At 28.3% G+C, this 19,801-nt stretch overlaps 1 protein-coding gene across 1 annotated transcript in view; it reads right to left on the bottom strand.

The window, feature by feature from the left end:
* Positions 1-18,703, bottom strand: part of LOC145277849 (sodium- and chloride-dependent glycine transporter 2-like) — an 82,929-nt gene extending 64,226 nt beyond the window's left edge. The window contains exons 1-2 of the mRNA XM_080129793.1: positions 18,486-18,703; positions 3,807-3,987 (exon numbers count right to left, since the gene is read on the bottom strand). Coding sequence (XP_079985919.1) covers positions 3,807-3,987; positions 18,486-18,503 — 199 coding nt within the window. The 5' untranslated portion in view covers positions 18,504-18,703. The remainder of the gene's footprint in view (positions 1-3,806; positions 3,988-18,485) is intronic.
* Positions 18,704-19,801: the final 1,098 nt, after the last annotated feature.

Raw genomic sequence — 19,801 nt, 5'->3', positions numbered from 1 at the left:
ACTCTTTGCATAAAACTAATTTAAACTAAATGTAGCCCACGTTACTCACCTTTATGACAAACAATCATGTCACACAATATGTAATGATTTGTTAATCAGTTAAAGAGTGAATCCTTTACATGCAAATATATAAATACATAAACATGCTTCACTTTATAGACATAGCCTATGACAATTGCTGTAATATATATAAAATATATATATATATATATATATATAAGACCAAATAGTTAATAAAACATGTTAAAAACACTTTGAAAAAGAGTTAGAAACATATTGAATTTGAAAAGGAAACACTAAATAAGTGGATAGTCCTTAATCCATGGAGTTTTGAAGAAATACTTTCCTTCTCATCAGAGGGTAGGATTTAGCAAAATGCGGGATAGGATTTTGCTTGCAAAAGTATTTGATGGAACTACAAGTAAGTCAAAGATCTTACTTCATAACAAAAAGTGAAGCAGAGGGAATAGGGTGAAGAAAGTGATTTCACGTGAATGGATAGTCTGGTGAAAACTGATTCCATGCATATAGATGACTTACTTTTATGCACGTAGTAATTATTAATTAATATTTAAATAAAAGAGTAAAAACGTCCTAAGATTTGGGTGAAGAAAAATGTAAACAGAAGGGCAAATAACTCCTTTCTTACAATAAGAGAAAACGCTCAGGGAGCAAAATCAAGAAATTAATCGCTAATAAAAAAATAAATAAAAATTCAAACAATCTTTTATATATATATATATATATATATATATATATATATATATATATTGACTCTGGGTTATTACAATAATATTGCGAAGTCTGTTTTTATGTGTAAGACAACATTTTACTTTATTTTAAAAATAAATTTCAAAGGCAATATAAGGTTTATGGTTGGGAGTTAGAGTACATAGGGGTCCACATTAATTCCCGGGCAACATCTGGTGTGCCTGTACAAGTTATTTCTATTATAATGCCAACATTTTTAATCTGTGTGTTCAAATCATATTGTAGCTTTCTTTCTACTGAAATGGTAAGTCACAAATGTTAATAAGTATACCAAAGCAAGCAACATTTAATTTTCATTATATTTAAAATTAAAGTCAATTTTAGTGCAATCTAAGGAACAATTGAATCTTCACTCTATTCAGTATTTGTCTTTCATGCCGAGATTTTCTTGAATTTCTAAAGTAGAGTGATAGCAATAGCATTCAGGAATGTATTTTAAAGTTTTAATTTAAACATGGCAGTTTTTAGGTGTCTTTAGTTGTCATAATTTTTATTGATACAAATTGTCCATTTATTTTTCTTTGAAGGAAGGGGAGGGATATTGCTGTGCTTGTATGATTTCTATCATGTCATAGAATTTTTACTTACTGATTCCCTATTAAGGAAATACTGAAGTCTAGCAGATAATAAAAAATATACAGTCAAACTTTAAGGTTAAATTTTCCAGTCTAGTATTGTCTATATCATCTTCATCCTGTCATTTATCACTTGACTTAAGCTGAGTGAGTGGTGGGTAGGAGAAAAATAAAAGAGGAACATCTTTTATCAATAAAGTAATTCAACCAGGCTTGGACAAAGTAGAAAGTGTGCTTGCCAAAACATCATGTTATACTCATACTCTAATATTTTTATACTTTAATGAAGTGTACTAATAATTCCATTTTATTATGTAATTCTAAGCTTAAAGATTTTGCTAGTAAATATAAAGTTTAAATCTCTTAATAAATACAAAACTGATTTACATTCATGAAATATTAAATTCAACTAAAGTAGGATATATTTTTAAAATTATACGCCACATTTTTTAGATCATTTCATTTTTAATTAATTTTTTTCAATGGCAGAGGTGGGGCTTTGTTATGTAAGTAAACTGATTCCTCTGATTCTGTTATTTCCCAAAGATTTCTTCACCATCCATTAAATTTTTTAATTAACATTGGGTTGAAGGCATATAAACATTTGCCAAATATTGTTTTTACATGAATCAAATTACAAAAATAAAAAACAAAAAAATGAAGTGAACATTCCATGATTTCTTCTTAAACTACTAAAGCAAAAAAAAAAAAAAAAAAAAAAAAAAAAAAACTTTTTTGGACCTTTTTACAAATTTTTCAATATTTATTTTTCTTTTTTAATAATCTGAGGGTTTGCCATTCAATAGATATCATTTTGAAGATCTTTTCATCAAAATATTGAACAAAACTTTAACATGGCGAAGAAACTCTTGAAAACTATCAAGTTCATGATAGGAAAAAAAATTGCGACATTTTTTTTTAAACATACTTTTTATTTTTATTTTAATTTAAAATTTGTTTTTATTTAATGTATTTCAACATTATTTTTGTGCTTGAAAAAAAATTATATTTTGCACAAATGAATGGATTTTAATATTTAGAAAGCTGGAGAAAGGAATAAACTTGGCTGCTAAAACTGAAGTTTAAAACTAAAGACAATTCACTACATCATTATACAAATTCTTTACACAAAAAATAAGCATTAATATTTTCAGTTTATTATCAGTTAAAATTTGATCATATTTGAAAGCTAATCTAAAATAAAATAGTTATTTTTACGACAAATACAATGAACAAATTAAAGCAACTTTACTAATGGCATGCAGCTAAAAAATATTTTTTAGATAAAAATAGACATTCTACAATTTGTTTGGTTTGAAAAAAAAAAAATCTGAAAGATAAATATCAGTTTTAAACCAACGTTGATTTATGAAAAATATTATTTTAGTTTATACTGACCCACATTTTCACCCAAAATAAGCTTCTCAGAATATTTGCTCAAATGGATGAATTCACTTTTAAATATTTTTTCAATTTAAAAGTATTCTCTTTTTTAGAATTTACCTAAAGATTGCAATATTTTAAATCTCTTGCATTTAACTTTCATGTGTCCAAAATAATGACTCCTATTGACTTTTTACTACATTTCTATTCATGAGAGTAGAGTTTAAGCTATTTCATTGTCATATTTTTTTTTATTATTATTATTTAAATTTAATTTTATGTGCTGAAAGTTCACCAAAACATTTTTGAAAAATAAAAAAGTTCATATTTGTTGCTGCCATAAATATAATTTGTAATATTTCTCTGCTCTCCACAAGGTTTGAATGTGCTGGTTATAGCCTATTACCAGTGCATATTAGCTTTGCTGGCTGTTTGTACATTGAGAAAAATGTAGCAATTATTCAATGTTACTTGAAAAAGTTATTTCTTATTATATTTGAAGTCAGCATTTTTTTAAATATTTAAAAAAATTCCATTTGGCTAATAATTAGTATTACTATATGAATTATGAATTTGTTGGCTATCTGAATTGAATTGTGTAATAATGCAGATAAGTTTTTAATGTGAAAATGAAACATTATTGTTGATTAAAATTTTTTGAAAAATTATTAAAACTTAGGGAAAATTGTGATGTACGTAGTGATAGTTTGGTTGCAGACAATGTTAATTATACTAAGATGTGAATGGATAGAAAATTCACTTGCTATACATGCACAATTGCATACATCAACATCTTTACACTTATTGTTGTGATTAATTACATTCAGTAGTGAAATTATCTGTAGAAATATGAATTTGGTAGAAGCATGTGTATATATTTTGTTTCTTATCTATTGATTTAAAGTGTATGCTTAGTTTAGTCTTCAAGAGGCTTGATTGGCTAAAAAAGAATTTAAATTAGCATAAAATATACAAATGTTTGTAGTTAATGTGATATTGTTTAAAATGAGAGTATTTTTATTTTGATCTATATACATTTGAGAATGTACTCAAACAAGATTCTCTGTGGAATCTTACCTCCTCCACTTTTGTAGCATAAGTAAGGGAACCGCCAAATGTTTCCTAAACCGACCGCATATCCAACACAAGATAGCAAGAAATCTAAGCGTCCAGTCCAATTTCCACGTTCTTTATTTTCATCACTAGACAAACTCGAACTGTCATCATTTGTTGATGATTCTTCACATATAGTTTTAGCCTGGAAATGAGAAAAGAAATATTTTTTTAACCAAAATTGTTGAAGTAACTTAATTTCAATAAAAAATAAGATGAGATTAATTTAAACATGAAATTTACAAAAATACTTTTGAGACTATTTCAAAAGCAGATAGGACAATAGAATGTTATAATCTTGCTTTAGAAGCAGTCTCAAATGATGCAAAGTTTTGAGATACCACAAGTCAGTCTGAGAATTTGATTAAAATATATCAGTAAAAAAAAAAGACAATTTTTTAGAAATTTCATCTTTTAAAATTAAATCATTTTATAAAAAATACTTTTACTGTTTTCTTTGAAATAATTTTTGAAAGTGAAATAGAATAAAATTTAATAAAATTTAGAATAATTACAATTTACTGATTTGAATAATTTAATTTGTAATTTTCTCATATTTTCCTTAAAACTTGCTGGCTCGCAAGCATAACTGCACTTGTGTTTGGTATCTGAATGTAGCATTTTTCTGCTTTGAAACTTCGTTTGGAAAAATTTCCACAATTTACCAACAAAATTGGCTCAGCAAGCAGCATTTACTGTGTTATAAACATTTTGTTACCTGGACTCACATCAAGCGCTTGACCACCTTTACTCACCTGTGTTAGGCTGGGTCCCCATCCTCTCCCTCCCTTCAGCAGTTGGATTACCTTCCTTCTTACCAGATGAAGTACTTGTCACTCACCTAGTCAACACTCATTCTCGCTTCTCCCTCTGCGAACGTGTGGGACAATGCAGACATTAACACAACTAAGTAGCAGTAGCAGCAGAGATTAAAAATAAGAAAAATTGAATGCCATTAGAACAAAGTGAATGGAAAACGGTTGCCATCATGTTATGAGTTTCATATAAATCATGGAATTACTGAATTAACATTACAGTCTTTATCATAAGAATATGTAGCTAGATTCAGTCTTTATTGACATAATGATAATTAGCCCCAGCTAAAAGAAATTCTGATGGAATCAGTTTCTTGCAATATGCTTTGTTTTATTTATTTGAAAGAATCAATTCTAACAAATGAAGTTGCATTTGCAATTTAGAAACTGAACACATTGAAAATGTATAATTTAGATTTCCAACAGATTTTGTTAACACTGAGTTTAGCTTAATCAAAAACATGAAAATAAGGAATGTTGCAAGTAGCCTGTTTATTGACAAGTTTATGGAATCGGCAAATCAAGTTTAAATGCACTCTGAACTTTTGTTCACTTACTTAGTAAAATGATTCTTGCCATCAAATAATTGCATTTTGAAAATAATTCTGTACTTTTATCAGGCAACTTGCATTTTAAAACATTACAGAATATTTATTTTTTTTGTAATTAAAATCTATTCTTAAATTATAAGAATGCTCAATTTCAGTGTTGCCAGGAAATAATTGATTTTATAGCATACATTTCTTCCATGAGCATTATTGTTGAAAATCTTTTTTGCAAAGGCAAAAATAATTAAAACAGAATGTTTGTATAAAAAGTTTGTCATTGTAAATAGCATGATATATATGATAATACAAATTTATCGAATTATCTGGATCAGTTTGTCAGATTTTAAATCTATCATGAAGACTGAATTTTAATTGAAGTTACTTTATGCATAAAAATAAGTCAATATAAATCAAGTAAATTTGCTGATATTGTCTGACAATCTAATACTCACCAAGTTAAGATTTTTAATTGTCAACTAAATCTATTGTAGAGCTTGGAAATGTTTTCTTTAAAATTTAAGAATTTAGTGTTTTAAATGAATTTCAGCCAATAATTTTTCATTTACTAAACATTGAATGTATACAAATATCAATGAGCAGTTTCTCAAATTTGCCATGATTGAATTTAAGAATCATTACAGATGGCTTGAACTGTGATAAATTTGGACAATGACAGCATTTTTGTATATTTTATTGGTTTGAACTCTCATTAAGCTCAACCATAGAACTATGGCAATTTTCTTTGTTGTTTTATAAGAAAAGAGTCAAGTTTTAAAAACTCAACTTGTACTTTTACAGGCACCAATTGGATGGATACATCAGTTTTGCCTATAGTTGAATGTTCTTTATAAAAATCCGTTTTTCTTTCACGGCTCTTATTCAAATTGAGTTTAATGGTGGTTTTTCTTCCATTGAAATTTATGTAATAACTCAATGCTATTGTAAATGAGTTCAGTTCTAGAGATTTGGTACATTTGAAATATTTTGGAAAAATAATTTTTTGAATCGTTTTTTTAAATATGAATATAAGATATTTGTAGCAGATTATTTTTATCGCTACATCCATTAATCCTGTTGATATCGGAAATTCATGAATAGGAGGATGAACAGGACAATTTAGTTATACAAACCACGATTTTCAAGCAGATTCTTATGGTACCTGTAAGAAAGCTAGGAGAAACAATATTAAGATTGGAAAGATGACCAGTAATGGCAAATGTAGACCATTACCATAATACAAGCAGATTATGACCCTATTTTATTCGCATATGTTTATGGATACACTGTATTTGTCGACTACATAGAAATATGCAGTTAAAATGTATACAGTAAAATAATCATTTTGCAACGGATTATTCTTTTGCAAAGCAAAAATCTTAAGTTTCTTTTTTTTCAATTTCTACTCATCCCACTGAAATTTCTTTCAGTCCATTATTAAAGGAGTGAAAGAAAGGCAATAGAAAAGGTATTTCTATTCATTAATGCAGATGGCAGGAGAGATGTAGACAGAACGTTTGTACTTTTAAATGTCTATAATTAGTGGATTGACCTTGGAAAAAGTTAATTCTGCTTTTATCAGTAGCCATCAAGTACATGTTTATTTCAACAAACATGTTTGTTTTTTTTTTATTTTTAGCAATCACAGCAAGCTTCATTCTTTGCTGAAATGACATTGTTGATAATTTTTTTGCTTTTTGAACAAAATGCAGCTCAAATGCAAAATGTTTTAAGCTTTTATAAAACACCATGCATCAGTAATATTATTTCTACATTTTCAGTTGATGTTAGTATAATTTTAATTAAGTTAACAATATTTAGAAGAGGGGAGCAGATATGTTAAATATATTTAAATTTTTAAAAGATTGTGCAACAGTAGCTTTGTTGTGTTTGTCACCCTATTTTGTAGTATCAATATTTAATATTCCATTTCTAAAAATGGAGATAATAGCAAAACACCACTACCTTCATCCAAAATTGTACATATAGTGTGATTTGCACGGAAGTTATGATTTTTAGGTGGAAAATAATTCCAAAATGCATTAAAGAAATCTATTGCAACTTATGAAATGCATCTAAAAGTTATCCAAAGTTTGATTTGAAATTGTTTCCTACATGAGCAAGGAAATTTTTTTGTCTTGGACATTTTCAATCAGCAAATATTGGAACTTTAGAGAAATCTCTGAACGTTATCAAATTCTCTTAATGAAAAAATGCAATTTTTGTGAGAAATATCCAGAAGAATAAAATCATCTAAAAGATAACTCAAAGTTTTCTTATATGAAACTAAATAAACTTTAGTTAACAACCCAATAAAATAGAAGAAATAGTTGATGGAAAGCTTCAAAAACAAAGTCATTCTGAAGAGCATAAGTTTTTCAAAACCAAAATAAAGCTAAATTTGCTCAAGTACTTTATACTACAAAAGTATTAGTTCTACCAAATTTATTGATATATGGTAACATAAACATATATTTATAGAAATAGTGAGAAAAGTAGTTATTTTATGAAGATTAAGATATCTAAAAACTGGTATTTTAATAAAACTTACATTTTCTAAAACTGATTAAATTATCACAACACAATAACAAATTAGCTAAATTGTATGAGATTATACAAACATTTGTTATTTCAACAAATATATGCAAATATTTAGTATGATTATACTATTTGGTTTGATGTTTAATAGAATTAAGATTGGAGTATTAATGGGATCTGACACAAAAAGATTTGATTAAAATTGTATGAACTATAGGGAGGGGCTGGAATAATCATAAGGTTTTAAAATGTTGCATATCATTCCAATATATTTAATCCTCTGATAAAGTTTATGGGCAATTTGTAAGAACCTAGGTTCAAATTGTCTATAGTTTTACTCTCAGATGAACCAGTAAAAACTCAAATTGATGCAAGATGACACACAGATGCATTCACAATGTTAGATTTGCAGTCAGAATGTGAAAACCGAAATGCCATTTCCAAAATTAATGCATCATTTGACATGTTCTGTAGAACAAACAATTATCAGAATAATCATTGCAAAAGATCAAAATCCAAGTTGAACAATCTGAAATAGAACAGGGTAATCTGCAATTATTTTTATTTTTGTATCCAAATGTTTAAATGTTTTCAAACATTTAAAGGGGATTTTGCTTTCTTCAAATCTAGTACAAAAAGAAAAAGACAAACAAGGTAAAAAATAGTGAAGCTTTATTGAGGCAGTTAGTAAAAAAAAAAAGAAAAAAAAAAATAATTTAAGATTCATTAAGTAAATAGTACACCTGGTAAAACCTATGGACTCCTTACTTAGAAAACATTTCTTCTCTTATTTGGAAGCTATAAAAAATAAACTAATTACAAATCTGAGATGTTTCAACATAAAATGGAATCATTAATGGAATCAGTAGATTTTAAAGAAAAGAATTTAAGAATTCTTGTTAGCATTTCTATATAAATGGGATCTATTTTCCAGCTGGAGAGCAGGGAGCATACCATACCTGTTATTTAAAATAACCCCTCTCTTTCTCCATAGGGAAGATTAATCAGATTTGTTTTTAGCAGTTAGATGAGATTTGTAGGATAAACCTTTTTCATTTATAACAAACTTGGTCCTCTACTTTTCTGTAACATAAGTCCAATCAGAGATGAGGATGGAGAATTGTAAAACTCTTTCCAGCAAATTCAACATGAATTGTGACCAAAACTATGGATTGTTCACAGCAGTACTAAAAATTTGTGCATTTAAGATCAGAAAATGAAAGCATATGAGTTGACCACAGAAGATATTTAAAGCATTCTACTTTGTAAATGAAAAATGCACAACTAAATGGATGAAAATAGGAATTAATATTTGTCAGAAAGGCACTTAATAAAATGAAGTTTACATAAAGAAAGGCTAAGAAAGCAAAAGTGCAGTTGGCTCAAAAAAGGTATGAAGTGCAAACGATTGGATGAATTCTGAATCTGCATTGGCTGAAGTGATGATGATCAAACTCTTGTCTGGTCTCATTCCAAGAATGGTGAAAGCATTTATTTAATCACTTGTGATATGACAAGAATCAACGTTGGGGGTGGCAATCATTTTAATCAATGCAGAATCATGCATTCAAATCATGGAGCATTTTCTAATGCATTAAAAAAAAAAATGTTAGTTATTTGTACAAGGATCTTTTTATAACAGTTTCAGAAAGCAAAAGAAAAAAAGCTTTTCTTCAAGGTATATCAACTTGATGAAACAGCCAGCAAATAATCTGTATCCTAATCCAAAAGAAGACAAAAATAAACAACCAGTTCATGGCGAGACTTCAATATATAAGAATTGAGGCTATCCTAAAAGTTGATAGGGAGGGTAACAAAGTAATGAAGAGTTCCATCCTTTTTTCTTCAAAGTTTAATGATTCCATAATTTTACTTTCTCTGTTATGTTGAAAAAAATCTCTAAAATAAAAAAATAAAAAATCTGATACACAATAGAGAAAGCAAGTGTGGTCATCAAATAAAATAGTTTTTGTCTTAAGATATGTCATCATTTACTTTTTATGGATTACAAATAACAGAAGAAACGTTTGTCTAGTTGAGTCCATATTTTTTGCCAGAGGTAATATTTTGACCATTCTCTCAACAGCACCAATGTATTTTACCACGGTATTTAGAACTTTTAAGGGTCCTAACAGAAACCCATTTTTAATCAATCCTTTATTCTAGGAAATTTAGACTGTAAAACTATATTTACATCTTGAAAATTGTATTTTCTGTTTTTAATCTGGGAAATTTCATGTTCCATTGCTCAAAGAGAAAACTAAAAATGAAATCTTTATTTCTTTCAACAGTTTCTGATTTTGATTATTTCAAGTGAGATTGAATTCCTAAAAAATGTGTTCATTCTTACAGTCAACAATAGCTAAGGTGCAACTTCATTAAATTAGGTTGAAATTGTGTATTAAATGTAGTTTAAGCAGAAGTTGTATCAATAAAATGCAGTAAGAATGTACAGTCTCAGGACACACTTTTACAATGAGATACTGAAATGATACTCTGAGGAATTTTTAAAGCTTTTTTTTTTTCCTTTTTAAGCATCCATTAATACATTTTAAAAATAAAATTATGGATCCACATTTAGTTTTGTGAATAAAAGCTTTTAAAAATTTACATATGAAGTCTATTTAGTAAATATCTAGCCATTTAATATTAACTAGAAAACAGACTACCTCTGAAACTGATAGCTTTCCCCTCTCCCTCTTTCATAGTAGATATTGTAGCATTATTTCTATTTTTCAAAATCGCCTGAAATTGCTACCATCTGCTTCATTGCAACATCCATCTTGACCATAGGCTGAAATGTTTTTCCATAATTATTCTAGCTCTGAGAAAGTTACATGAAACTAACAAAAATGAATATAATTAAAATGTTTTTGTTGGCAAAGAAAATGATTTCTTGACAAGACTGCATTAATGAAGATGACAAAATGCATTACAATGAAGTTGCTTTTTGTTCTCTAACTTTTCAGCAGTTATTTGGAGTCTGGCTAGCAAAAATCTACTGTATCATGAAAGAAATGTCATAACTTTTTGTTTTGCCTTCACTGGAAATTTAACTTCCATTCAGAAGATGTAGCTTTCAAAGTTTCATAATCATAGACCCATAATTTATAACTTCTGATCTATTTAGCAAAAATTCAGCATCATTAGCAGTTTTAATGAAGTTCTATGCAACTTTAGTATGAAATTTTTTCTGCTTTGGACATAATCTTTCAAACAACTTTCTTGGAATGGGCAGAAATAAAAGTTGATGGAATTCTGGCAAACATCAGATTCTGATTGCATCTTTCTACATGTTGAAAATTTTTCAACAGATATTGTAGCCTTTTCTCATTATATCGTTAAAATAGTTTAAGAAAAACTTTATGCATATTCACCGATCTATTCATCTTTGTACTACACAAGCTGATTCAACAATGTTGATGGAAGAACATGGTTGCACAATACTGTCCCTGTGATTAGATAACTAAATTCACAAGGAAATAAAAAATGGCTAGATATTTTCTAGACAGGCATTGTATATCTTTATGCATATACTTTGACACTATAATTTTTTGTCGTTAAAATCATAGGTGAATAGATTTAACATCTAAGTGGTCAGTATATTCAAATTTTCCAATAGTTTAGTTGGAATTCTTACAATTAATTATAAATTATAAAATATCTATATTTAAAATAGTATTTAACTAAAATGCTGCACTGTTGAATTTCAACTCTATTTCCTACGACTGATTTTATTTAGTTGAAAACGTAACTTTGGTGGTGATACAAACTCGTTCCCATTATCTTATCTGTTCTCTATGAAGTGTAGCGTTGTAAAACATTTCCAAAACTTAAAAGTAAAGAATATTTTCTTGGTCTTCAATCAGAATACATTTGTTATTTTTCTGTCAGTAAATTTCCAACTGTTCCTTCATGGCTTGGTGGTATGGAACTCAAATAGAGTTTCTACATTTCTTCAAGACTCATTTTCACAAAAGGCATTCTCATTTCTTGGAGCTGCTTCTCTCTATATTCCAGTTTTTTCTTTGTACTTCGTTGCCTTGGCAAAAAGAGCTGAAAATAAAAGAAAAATCACTTCCCATAAGTACCTCTGGATTTCAAAAGTCGATTATTCTTTTGAAGTTATACCAGCTTAATAACAAATGAAACAAATGTATGGTTTTAGAATTAATAAATTTTGGATCACTTTCAGTAAAATTTTAATTCTGATCAACATATTACATAACTACATGTAAATTCACAACAGAAAAAAATGATTCTTAGGTTTCAATTCCTATGATAATTAGACAAGTTGGTACAACCTTAACTTTTTTATCATTATTAATAATTATAAATTAGGATTATTCAAATGGAATAATTTAAATCAAATAATTTCCAATTGTAACTGTTAAACTAAGCATAAAAAGCACTCATTATTATTGATTTCATTTAAATTATTAAAAAAAAAAAAAACAGTAAATTAAAAATGATTCATGTTTGCTTAGAATGAGGACAGTTTGAATAATATAAATATGAATACCTTTTAGGGAACAAATACCCTAATGAGTCAAAACAAAATTACTATAGACATCTTTGAGAAGCAGATACATTTTTTAGCTGTAAAAAAAGAAAGGAATATAGCATATTTGCATGTTATTTACCATATTTTCTGTCTGAGAATGATTACTAATATACAGAATTGTTGCCGAGTTGATCTAGAAGGTAAATCAATTAAAATATTTAGTCATTATGAATATGTATTTAGAATCTGATAGATATTCACATTGTTTAATTTACATAGACACTGAATACCATACAATCAATAAACTAATTTTGTTTACTTTGATACTGCTTTTTTTTTTTAAAGTCAAATGTGAAAACTTAAAATATTCAAAGTGCAACATTTCAATATTAAAAAATCTAAATTATAAACAAATTAATTTTCAAAGTTATCAAAAACATTAATGACAAATTCAAATTGTAAAATTAAATTTATTATAAAAGATAAACATTGTTCAATAAATCATAGATGTAAAATTATTTTTTTAATGAAAATTAATCATACTGAATTGGTTTTGTCTCTTCTAAAGTGTCAGCATGTTTTCAATGATGTCTTTAATCATATAAAAATTAAAATTGTCTTGTTTTATACAGAGAACCCTGTAAGCGATACATTTTGATTTCATGTTAAATTGAAAAATCCATTTCTGAAAAGGCAAAAACTAAACTTTTTGAGTTGCTCTTCACTCTTCAGATTTTCAAACAATAAAAATGCTGTTGTTTTCGCAGTTTCAGTTCTTTTGATAGACTTTTAAGTTAATATCTCGTACCAATCAGTCTTTTAACTTGACCAAACCCTTACATTCTGTACATTAAGAAAATAACATGCTCAATGTTTTTTCCGATTGTGTCACAAAACTCCTTACAAAAAATTGGAGTTTTCAAAACTCCAATTTTTTTTGCAGTTGCCTAATATGCTAATTAAAATCCTGTAATTTGAACTTACCTTTCTGGCGAGTGTTTTTACATTTATCTATCTATATATCTATAAAAGTGAATTTGTCTGTGTGTGTGTGTGTGTGTGTGTGTGTGTACATTTCCCTACCAAACTACTCTGTCAATTTTCAGTCTACATACTCGAGATTTGATATTAGGGGTATTGAGATTTGGGAAAATCTTTTTAATCGGTTTTTTAGCCAAAAATTTGGTTGTCAAGAGGTCAAAGTTCAACGATTTGACCTTTGAAAACTCTACCAAACTCCTCTGCCAATTTTGGGTCTAAACACTTGAAATTTTAGATGCAAGTTACTTGAACATGGATCAAACTTTTTAATTTGATTTGAGCCCAAAACAATAAATGTTAAGGGGTAAAAATTAAAAAAAATTTTAACTTCTGTGGTCTCTCCCAAATTACTCAGCCAAATTTTGGTCTAAACATTTGAAATTTTACATAGTGTATTCAGACATAGAGCAAGCTTTTTAATCGGTTTTTGGCCAAAAATTTAGCTGCCAAGGGGTCAAAGTTCAAAAGATTTGACCTTTGCGATCTCTAGCAAACTATTCAGCCAATTTTGTGTCTAAACATTTGAAATTTTACATAAAAGGTATTCAGTCATACAGCAAGCTTTTTAGTCAGTTTTTGGGCGAAAATTTGGCTGCCAAGAGGTCAAAGTTGAAAGAGTTGACCTTTGTAGACTCTACCAAACTCCTCCACCAATTTTGGGTCTAAACACTCGAAATTTTAGATGTAGGTTACGTGGACATGAGGCAAAAATTATGAACAGTACATAATGCCCGAGCAAAGCCAGGCTGAACTGCTAGTAAGAAATAAATGTGGTTTTATAAAGACATGAGATTGAATGTTGCAAGTTGCAATGTATTTCTGAATATCTTTTAAATCAGATGAAGACTGTTCAATTTACTTTTTAAATGAAAGCTTATAAAGAAGACATATACAGCTGCATTGTATCGAAGTTATATTGCAATCTTCGAACATTAATACATTTCATTTGATATATGTAAATATTCAATTCATTACACTTGTTAACAGATTTCATTTAACAACCAAATGTTTTCTTATAAAAGATTACAATTTGAATATCAGATTGTAAAAAATTTCTTATAAAGCTTAATTCTTATATCTCAGTTTATAGGTAAATATTCTGATTTTTTATGATGGATAATTTGCTCCAAGCAAAATTAAAGGATTATCTTTTATTTACAAGTTTTCAAGAAAGACATAACTTCATCATTCCTAATGCTGTTTCATCAGTATTGACCTTGTCAAATTCTCAGTCATTGCATAGTACGATTACAAGAGGAAAACAACAATGTCACAAATTTACCTGTTCGTATGTATTCTAAACTCATTTTACACCTTAACAAAAGTGCATACTGTGTGTATTGTTGCAATCTATCAACTTTATTAAAGACACTACCAAATTATTCACAATTCCTGACATTTAAAGTTACAAAACAAAGTGAAGTATTTATGCCGAATACAGACCATGCTGAAATAATACCGTTATTATTTAGAAACCTATTCTTAACATGGTCGGTGGGGGGGGGGGCGTTTACTAACTATTCTGTACTTTCACCTAACAATTTAATAAATAAAGGATACCATAAAAATTGAATTTAACTTGAAAATCGGATTTTAAAAATAGCATGGTCTGTATTCTGCACAAGTACCAAAAATGAAAATCTAGAATTCATTTTACCATTAATTTTATTTCTCATTTAAAGTTAACATTCTTTATTCAGTTTTTTTAAGTATGTATGAAAAACTGTTTCGCATAAGGATATGATCATAAATAATGGATTTAATGTTTGTGGAATCTTAAGTATTCTCCCTTGGAACGAGTTTATGATTCACAAATGAAATAAGAATTAATGTACAACAATGAAAATGATATTAGCAATTCCAAGGAATGAAAACAGTGTTGTCAATTGATATTAGATCATTTCTGTAAATGGTTGGATGACATCAACACATTTTGTCAAGAAAAAAAGAAAAAAAACAAAAACATGAAGCGTTTACAACTATGTTTTGCAAGACTAAATATCTACACCCATAACATGAAATGGATATAATCAAAACTGAAATTGAAAAATATTACAGGTAGACACAAAAATATTGGCATCTTTTTGTGCCAGTATTGTTTCCTTTTTAGTTTTGCATAATTTACATTTTATGGCAAGAACTAGAGGAAATTTGATTTGGATTAAAGTTAAAGCCAACAAAGATCGCATATTTTATGTTTTCTCAATGTTAAGCATAATCAAATGTCAAAATAACGCATTGCTTTTACCTGAAAGGTTGCGAAACCAATGCAGCAAACAAACACCTTAGTGTTGACAGATACCAAGAGATGATTTTTATCAGATTTGACTAGATTTCATATTAAACCCATTTTAAATAATTAGGATGTCAGATAGCTTTTTCAGTGTACAGTAAGCGTTCAATTATATTAAAAATAATCAAATATTTTGGTTAACGATTTAATGTATCTTTTATCGATCAATGAAAAACAAATCAAGTTACAATAAGTTCAATATTTTGTTTAAAAAACAACGCAATTGAAATGCATCTGTTTAACACATCTGTCACTTCTTGAACATTCAGTCAAAAGATGTTGCATAGTGTTGCAACATTATATTATTATAAGAGTTTTTTTTTTTAAAGTTGTTTTATGGTTTTCTTAGAATATAACGTGGAAGATTTCTAAATACTTGGAAATTATTCCGATTTGATGAAATTTTGCTTTAACAATTCACCAAGTAAACAAACGTATTTAAAACTATCAAAACATACATCTTTAGACTTCCAATCGCAAAACACTTTAAAACCAAATTTTCAACATAAATGTGCATATTGTGTGATCGAATAATGCGTACAATGTATTGGTCTTTTATTGAAAAAAGAATTTGTTAAACGATCAACTCATCTCCAAACAGAAACCACCAAAAGAGTCACCAATTTTTTTTTTTTTTTTGGGGGGGGGGGGGATAAAACAAAAAGACTGAGGAAGGTTTTTTTCTCAACTTCACCGATTCCACGTAGGTCGTGGTAAGTGTTAATGAAGATTGCAAAAGGCGTTTGGTTACAACGAAATCTCATTTATAGAGACAAATATCCATAAAAGTTAGAAAGTAAAAAAAGGTTTTAAAAACTGTATAATATCAATAATTTGTTGAGCAATGTATCGATGGGATTGTGAGTAAAACTGGTTAGAAAAATCGGTGCTTCTACACTATTGGGACGAAATTTCGAAAATCGTAAAACTGAATTCCATATGAAAACAATGGTATCTACGTATTCTTCTTATTTTTAAGATGATTATATCCAAAAATTACGAAAATCGATGACTTAGAAAATTGTTTATTAAAGAAAAAAAATTGATGAAAACCATCGTAAGACAACAGGAGAGTTCAAAAGAGGCAATTTTCCGTTTCGATTTAAACAAGTTGGCAGCAATTTTTCACCTGTTACCGCAATTAAAGTTTTTTTTTTTAAATTCAGTAATATTCAGGTAATTCCGACTGCATAATTTGGAAGCTACTATTGTAACTTATTAGAATTGACCCCCCCCCAATCAGTTGAAACCATTGTTTTTTTTTTATCTGAAAACTCTATTTATCGACCACAAAATCTCATCCCAATAGTGTAGGAGCTCCGAAAAATCATGCAAAACGAATTGTCCAAATGCATTTGAAACAATCAAGAACTCACTTGAGTGTTTCTTACATGAATTTCTTCAAACAAAAAGTTTTATGGAAAACATAAAAACATGTAAATTATAGGTGTTAATATAATTTTAATATTTCGAACGATCCTCGTCCTTTATCAAAGAATTAAAAGAAAAAATAATTATATACACACAAAAGGCGTTGAGAAAGATTTGCTGTTCGTGCACATTAAATATATTTTACACAATTTTCCAGCAATTTCACGTTTTCATATACAAATTTCCAATTTCAAGAAGACCTTATATCACACTAGTATTGAATTTCAGGTACATCGAAATGCTTATTCTGGAAGCCATAACTTTCAGAAAAGCCATTAATGATCTCACAATAAAATTGTTCAAATTCAGAATCAAGCTTCTACTGAATAGGACTGTAAATAGATTACAAACAGCTAAACCACTTAAACTAGCCATTTTCTTTGATGATAATCTTAACAGGTTTTAGAGACATATTCCAAATAATCAAGTTTAAGAATGATTAGATTATCAGTTGAAATTTTTATAGCTATTTGGAATCGATAAGTTCAATAGGAAATTTCCACTTATGAGTTATAATTCTGCTGCTAATAATGAATTCTATATAGCATTAGAAAGAGAAATATAGAAAGTCGTCGACATTTGACGATAAATTCTTGCTGTCATCTGACGAATTCGCACTTGTTAAGATTGCGTTGGTTTAACACCTCAATTCTAATGAATTAACACGAAAAGCATCTTAAACAAAGAAATGAGTTTTATATTTTTGGGAAACCTTTTTTGTTGTATAAAATGTAGATATATCGACTTGGTGAGCTGAGTAAGTTTTCTCAGGTTTTACAGTATTGCCTTAACGGCTCTAAGATTTACTGTTTTCGATTTGTTAGAAAGGAAACAATAAAAGAGCCACTGTGGTTAATAATGGCTGGATTGGAGAATGGGGGGGGGCATTATCTTTTAATGAATAAGAGTTTAAAATCATCACTCGTAGAGAAATAAATTCTTATAACATTAATGTGATGAACTATTTTAATATAATGTGATTACAATGGATTTCTTTTTCATTTAAGGAAATTCTGAAGAATTTCTGTCTTTCGAAAAAAAATTCATGAAAATTATAATAATATCAATAAGAAAATTGAAAGATGGATGTGGGGGAGTTATGTATTAAACATTTTGAAAACTGAATTATACAGAAAATCGACACATTAAAAAAAGATAGAATTGTTTAATTTTATCAAGAATTCTTTTTTTTTTAACCTCAATAATAAATCAGTATTTTTATGATGCAAAAATAAAACATTTTTATCAAGTCATTAAAATTACTAATTTTAAGAATTTTGAAATTAAAGAAAACATTATTTTATATGCCAAATTATAAAATCAATTTCACAGGTTTTGTTTAAGAATTAGGATTTCTTTGATTTCAGATTGAAAGGAAATTAAATTATTTAATGATCTTCTACTTTATCCCTTTCATGTCTGAACTTAAAACGATAAAAGCCAGTTTTAATGAGAATGAAAAGTCAAATCATTTACCTGTTCTTCGTTCATCATTATAGTTGATGTATTTTAGTTAAAGCTAAAGAAAATAGAAAAAAAAATCCTAGATAAGAATTTCTATTTAAATAAAGACGGCCGTTTTGTGTTTTTTTTTTTCTTGTTTTTTTTTTTTCTTCTCCCATTCAATGGAAAAGCTTTCTTTTTCAGCTCGTCTAAACACGCGCAGTGCCCTGCTTATAGTTTATAATCGGATTGGTTTGGACTGTTCCATTATTTTGTAGGGGGTGTCTAGTTTAGTTTTCAAATTATAGTTTTTAAACATTTCTTTCGCTAATTATGTCTCATCATAATTTATCTAAAGATAAGTAATTTCTAAAATCAATTAAAAAATAAATTAATTATACACTCCCCCCTTTCTTCTACCTATTTTCTTTACCTACTTGCATTGAATTCGATCACGTTTACTACATTTCTATGTGTAGATTTTTGCGCCGTAGAAGAATTCTAAATTAAGTTCTTTTTAAAAGAAAGTCACTGCAAAAAAGATTTTTTCTTCGTTATTGTAAACATAAAAAACATAGAAATAAAACATTAATAAATCCTAATTAATTCTTTTATTTTCATCTAAGGTTTTTTTTTCATTCGAGTTGAGAACAGAGTGCTTAAAAATCAAAAGCGTCCAATTTTATTTTTTGATTTGCTTGTAGAATTGAGCTACTCAATGTGTATTTTAACAATGAACGATACAATCATGAGAATGAACAATGACATCCTCTTAAACAATGATAGCGTAAAGACGAAGTAAATTTTAACAAAGAATGAACAAAAACAAAAAACAAGTTTTAAACTTGATAAAAAAAATTATTGTATAGTTTCCCCCACAAGGTCAGTTTTTAATGAAGGGAAAATCCAGGTTTTCCAAAAGGGACAATTTGGATTGGGACACAAATGTTAATTACCTCAGTCTAGAAGGACTTCTTTATTAACCGAGGATAGAAAAGACTTAAGTACAACGCCAGAACAGATACTACATTTTGTTCCTAATCAAGAGATAACGGAAGGGATGTTTATCTCCCTTTCACGACGGAAAGATGTGTCATAAGATCAGCAAAGTAGCATTTGAAAAGCTAGTGTCTTAGACGAAAAAAAACTCAGGCCTGCCAAAAAATAAACCAACAGCCCCGTTAGTATTCCCCGGTAGGGGCGCATCCGGGCGATTAGCAACAAACTAACATCTTAACGGGTGAGAAGGTAAAGCCTAGGAGGGCAGACTTCCTATTTACAGAGCCAACAGAGAATAAGCCACCTCAACAATAATAACGTAGCCTGGATGTTAGTGTGTTAAAAATAGA

This window comes from Euprymna scolopes, chromosome 6 (assembly GCF_053919585.1).
Source record: "Euprymna scolopes isolate OS-2025 chromosome 6, ASM5391958v1, whole genome shotgun sequence".
NCBI lineage: Eukaryota > Metazoa > Mollusca > Cephalopoda > Sepiida > Sepiolidae > Euprymna > Euprymna scolopes.
This window is presented reverse-complemented; position numbering and strand designations above follow the sequence as displayed.